At 36.2% G+C, this 6,139-nt stretch overlaps 1 protein-coding gene across 8 annotated transcripts in view; it reads left to right on the top strand.

Moving 5' to 3' along the window:
• Positions 1–928: 928 nt before the first annotated feature.
• The window catches only part of Qki (QKI, KH domain containing RNA binding), a 93,805-nt gene continuing 88,594 nt past the window's right edge, over positions 929–6,139 (top strand). For 2 of the 8 annotated variants that reach the window (XR_007348667.1, XM_048805858.1), the window contains exon 1: positions 1,119–1,312. Coding sequence is in view for 7 of the 8 variants with exons in the window: in XM_048805858.1 (XP_048661815.1) it covers positions 1,193–1,312 (120 nt within the window). In the remaining variant the exon portion in view is untranslated. Of the gene's footprint in view, positions 1,313–1,981; positions 2,054–6,139 lie in introns of all 8 variants that reach the window. The other 6 variants (XM_048805860.1, XM_048805856.1, XM_048805859.1 and 3 more) reach the window with 6 other exon arrangements.

Below are 6,139 nucleotides of genomic sequence, written 5' to 3'. Positions count from 1 at the left end.
TTTAGGGTGATATACAAAATACGTTTTAAAAATAAAAGATTTAAAAAAGTATTTGGATGTGAGCCTTTTCCTCAAGGAGGACATAATCTGTAGAATGGAAGACAGTTACATAGGCATCCAGCTAATAGCCTAATAATGACAATTCATGTATATTCCAGTGGGAACCTATCCTCTAGCACAGAATAGAAGCTTAATAGATAATTCTTGGAAGAATTAATCCATTTTCTTTAAAAACTTGACCTAGTGAAATAGATTCAACATTTTTTCTTTAAGTATATATTTATACCTAAGAATTGTAATACTTTTTTTTTAAGGTTATTGATTTGGGATATCTCTAATTTCTTATATTTAATTCAGTAACTCTGTGTAGTTTGATTTCCATTTACCATCTTTTTTTTGAAACTTCTTTGATCACCAATAGCTTAATGGTCAAATCCCAGGTACCATCTTTTTCTTTTTACTTCACCATATTTCTGTAGATTTCAGTACTTTTGATCACCTTAGTTTCTATATCACCTCTCTTCAAGTTCTCCTATCTACCTTCATTTCTTATTGGTTTAGATCTTGTTTTCCTCAGTCCTCCCTTCTCCCTTTACCTTCTTTTAAGATCTCTCTTATAGCTTTAGCTCCCTAAATTTGTGTGTCAAACTCAGACTTCTGCTAAACTTGCCACCTATTATCTATTGGACATTTCTGAATATTCTGAAGACATCTAAAGGATCTAACAAAGTGGTCCAGTCTAAACTTCATTCAGAGAGCTTAGTTCTGAAGTGTCAAACAGCCTCTGGTGTGTGTGTTGTCTGGAAGGCATTCTCTTCATAGTTACTGATGAAGCAGTCATTTGGAATGACTGGCCTCAGTTAAACATGGAAAAATTAGGTAAAACAAATCTATATCATACTGCTTAAGAATTTGGGCTCTGAAGTTAGTTTTAATAAGATGTCTTATTTGGTTGTTATAAATTCGATTAGTGGTAGAAATTAATTAAGGTTATCAATCTATTAAACATGGGCTTAATCCAGAAACAGACAGAATAGGCCAGTAATTCTTCACTGGAGTTTTAACACTATACATGAAATCTTTCCCTGCAACCCCCCTCCCCTATTTTCTTCTGGACTAGCAAGAATACTTTTTTTGTCTAACACATTTAAAATTTTTACTTTTAACAGAAATTAGCAGAGTACGGAAAGACATGTACAATGACACATTAAATGGCAGTACAGAGAAAAGGAGTGCAGAATTGCCTGATGCTGTGGGACCTATTGTTCAGTTACAAGAGAAACTTTATGTGCCTGTAAAAGAATACCCAGATGTAAGTATATTCTTTTGTTTTATTCAGTTTTTTTTTCTGCTTATATAATGTGGAAACATAAATTTGGTGGTAAATATTTAAGCATTATAAGCTGCATTTAAGAAAGTTCATATGAGGGACTTGGAAGTATGGATAATTTCTATCTTTTGAAATATGTTTCCATTTGATTATTGCTATGTCATTTTCAGAAATGCCCCTGGTAAAGAGCTATTTGAGATTTCAAAATGAGGCAAAGAATTATGGGAAGAACTTTGGCTTGAATGTTAAAAAGCAACGAGTTAAACCCCATTTGTCTTTAATCTGACCTCAGAAAAGTCAGTTTGGGCCACATATCCTTTCTGTAAAATGGGGTATGGGAATATAAGATTGCTTTCAGCTCTTAAATTTTTATGGAAACTTAGTTCTAATCTGATTGTCCTCTCATCTTAGTCTGTTACTCAACTGTTCTCTATAAGCATCTTGTTGTGAATAATCTTGCCCTATACCAGTTAATTTCTAAATACATAAATTCAGACACTGGGCCTTTTGTTACAAGGCCTATTTCTCTGACCTCATCATTAATGATTTTCCCTCTTTTTCACTACATTGTAGTGACATTGTCCTTCTTTTGGCCTTTTAAAACAAGTTATGTCTATTCCTAGCCTCAAAACCTTTTTTTTTTTTTTTTAGCTGTACCCTGATCTCTACTGTCTGGCTGCTGCTTCTCTTTAGGATCTAAGTTTAAATGTCACTTCATTGATGGTGAGGCTTCCTTCCCTGTAACATTTTACCTAGAAGCCCTGTGAGTTACTCACTTTTTTCACAAGTTTCTTTTTTTCTCTGCAGCAGTGCTTATTATCTGGCATTTTTCTTGTTTATTTTACTGTCTCTCCCCAGCAGAATATAAAGTACATAAAAGAAGAACTTGGTCTTGTCATTCATTATGATATACCCCATAATATTGACAGATAATAAGCATCCAATACTTTTTGGATAAACTAAGGAAAAATGGTTACTTTTTTTTTAATGTTTATTTATATTAGTTATAAGTGGCCACAATACCTTTATTTTATTTTTTTTGTGGTGCTGAGGATGGAACCCAGTGCTTCACGCATGCTAGGCAAGCGCTCTACCTCTGAGCCACAACCACAGCCCAGGAAAAATGCTTACTTATGCTAAGTTTTGGAATACTTCTCTAAGAAGCAAGTAGAAGAAAAAATTTGACATAATGTCATAATGTGATGTGATCTAAGATTTATTAGTTATTTAGACAGAACACTAGTCTGCAGATGGGAATAAATGCCTTAAGTTGGATTTATGGGAAAAGCTTTAGTATTTCACAATTTGCATTTCTATTACACTTGTCTTTAAAGCTTACACATTTACTCTATGCATATTTTTGGTTGCAGAGGCAAAAAAACAAGTTTTTTGGAAGTTACTGGAAAAGTCAAAAAATTAAAGGAAGAATTGGAGAGCCAAAGTAAGGCAGGAACCATGAGATTACTGAGAACTTTAGTGGCAATAGTTTATGGTTTCATCTGGGAAGTTTTGCTTTTAACAGTAGTGTCATAAATTCAGACACTGGGCCTTTTGTTACAAGGCTTTATCTTCAAATTTCCAATTCTTGAAAAGAATGCATTTTGAACCAATCTGCCATGACTGGAGAGGCAGATTGTAAGCTAGGCATGACTGCTGTAGGCCTGCCCTCAGTGTTAGGGTTATTCCTAGAGATGGGAAAAAGTGTCCCAACTGAGGTCTGCACTGTTTGGTATTTCAGTGTCCCCTAAAGGATATAAGCTTTCTCATCTGCTTTTTAAACCCTGGGGGATAAAGTTTGAGTAGCAGTCATTAACATAAATATATATGTGCCATAAGACTTTAATAGATTATAACCTTGATCTGTTTCCATCTATTCTTTAATAAATCCCATTCAGGGAAGAATATTTATACTGTATTATTAAAAAGACTTTTTTAATACAGTTTTCTAAGTGAGCACCTGGCATGGGTCCAGAGGGCATCTTTTCACTCTCTTCCTTTCCTCCTTTTACCAGTTGTGACTCCTTGACACCATGGGCTGGTATTGCCACTTGTGTGTTGGAGCTAAATATTGTGTGAATCAGTGGTTCTCAGACTATGGTTCTTGGGCCAAAGTACCCACACCTCCAGGTGTTGAGGGCCACAGCCGGACTGCGGCATCCAGGGAACTTGTAAATGTTCAAGCCCAGTCCCAGATTAAGTCAGAAACTATGGCGCAGAGGCCCAGCATCTGGTTCCCTCACCACCTTTGTAGGTTTTTTTTTTTTTTTTCCTTTGTGGCGCTAGGAATAGAACTTAGGGCCTGAAGCATGCTAGGTAAGCACTGAGCTACACCCCTAACCCTAATCTTCCCATTATCAAGTCCTGTAGATTATCCTGATGCATGCTTAGTTTTAGAATTATTGCTGTAAATTTGCCTTCATCATCAGAATAATCCAGGCTGCCAGGTGGATGATCACAGGCTTGGATGTTTTGTCAGGCATTGTTCCAGGAGGTGGAGAGAATGGACTAAACAGTGTGCCTACTGTTGCAGAGTGAGCATTTCTGGGGCAGACACGGACAGTAAGCAAATGAATGTATACTTTTTGGTGTAGTACTTGCTATGGAGAAGCACAAAGTGTGGTACATAGATGAACAGTGACTGTGGGAGGGGGCAGTTCATTTCTAGGGGTTCTCAGGGAAAGAGTTTCTTATAAAATGATAAGAAATGCAGGGGCTGGGGATGTGGCTCAAGTGGTAACATGCTCGCCTGGCATGTGCGGGGCGCTGGGTTTGATCCTCAGCATCACATAAAAATAAAATAAAGATGTTGTGTCCACCGAAAACTGAAAAATAAATATTAAAAAAATTTCTAAAAAATAAGAGATGCATACAAGAGCAATCATGGGGAGGAAAACATGAAAACCATCTAGGGGAACACAAACTGGGCAGAGTGAAAAGGGAGTGCAGCAACTCAGGTGTGACCTTGTCTGTGGATTGTGCTAGTAGAAGGTTAGCAGAGGAGCCTTATTTGTTAGTGCCTTTGGGCTCAATGGGAATTTTGAATGCTATTTGGAGTGAAAGAAGAAGCCATTCATATGGTTTTAGCCAAGGAATGCTCACTGGGTTTTTGATATATTCCTTCTGTCTGCTTTGTGGAGAGAATGTGGACAGTTGGGTGAGCAGGGAAACTAGTCGGGAGGCAGGGGAGGGGACTTAAACTAGAAGATCTAAGAAAGGCGTGGTTTGCATATTTTCAGGTTAGAACTGATAGGATTTGGTGATAGATTAAATTTGAATTGAGTCAGGAATGGCCCAAAGGTGGAATTTGGTCAGCTGGAGTGCAATTGCATTTCTGAGACAGGAAAGACTGAGGAGGGAGCTTTGGGGAAGACGGGGTTCCGTGATTCTGATAGAGATGTGAAGCTAGGCATTCAGATGTGAGGTGTCAGGCAGGTAGAGATCTGATTTTATGTGATGCTTTTGTTACCCCAGAAAGGAGGAGAGAAATGGATACAAAAGTTTTGATCCTCCAGACAAGTTTTTTAATATCCTAATTTTAAATTCCTGTTAGGAGCACTTAAGTTTAGCAAAGTTGGAATCTGAACACAGTTATTAGTTTTTCTTCTTGGAGGTTACTAATATAGAGTAATAACTGGCATATAAGAGGAGATTAATTTTGCTTTTTTTTTTTTTTTTTTTTTTTTTTAAGTTAAAGTAAACCAGGAGAGTCTGTCAGATTTTGGCCGTGTGGGAAAAATTTATTTCAGAATTATGCATTAAATTTTGGCTGCATTAAAAGAACATGCATTCTTAGTCTTCACTTAAAACATCCTAGAGATCATTTTGTATGCTTCTTTTCTTCCCCTGTCTGTATAAAATCTTGAGTTGTGAGAATGAGTTCATCCTGTTGGGATAAAATGTTTTTATTATTAAAGCTTTAGAGGGGCAGGGTACCATAATGTCCAGAAGTATGAACTCAGACCCAGACTCTGGCTAGCTCTTCTGTTTGTTTTGTAACTAGTTCCTCAGTTTCCTCACCTCATAATGGAAAAATACTAAGTTTCTCACAGGATTATGAAGACTAAATGGTTTAAAACATGTAAAGCACTTGGAAAATACCTTGATGCTCTGTAAATGTTATTAACAAGCATGGAAGATCCATGAGGGCAGGGAATTTTTGTAAGTTTTCTTTTTCAGGGTTATATTCTCAGTGCTTAGAACAGTATCTGATAAATGTTAGATGCACAGAGAATATTCATTGTGCACACTTGTTTGAAGCTTATTCTTTTAAATATGAAAAAAATATTTTAATATTTTTGTCATTTGCATTTGGCTACTATAGAAGTCAACATTAAATTGAAGGCAGTATTTTGTTTTCTGTTTTAATGTTTTTTGGGTGGGGCTGAATATTAAATGTAAGGCCTCTCATGCTAGGCAAGAACTACTATTATCAAGCTGTATCTCCAGCCCAGAGTATTTTGTACTTGTTTATGTAGAGCTCTGGGACAGATAAAAGAAGGAAGCCTTAGATTCAGAACCTGAAAAATGGCGTAGTGCTGTATCATGCCCAAACATAATGTTTTTTAGCCCTTGGCTTAATGATGTGGGAATGAGAAGTTCATATGAGCAGTCTTATTGAAAATGCATTAAAAAGTTTTTCAAAGTTTACATTAATAAACTAATAAAGCAGATTTTTGTTGCATCTTTCTGTGTACCAAACACAATCTGGGGGTGAGAATATTTTGATTTAAAAATCTCAAGATGGTAGTTGGCGTTTGAGTCAAGACAAGCCTAATTTTATATATATATATATATATATATACATATATA

This window comes from Marmota marmota, unplaced genomic scaffold (genome assembly GCF_001458135.2).
Source record: "Marmota marmota marmota unplaced genomic scaffold, marMar, whole genome shotgun sequence".
Taxonomy (NCBI): domain Eukaryota; kingdom Metazoa; phylum Chordata; class Mammalia; order Rodentia; family Sciuridae; genus Marmota; species Marmota marmota.
This window is presented reverse-complemented; position numbering and strand designations above follow the sequence as displayed.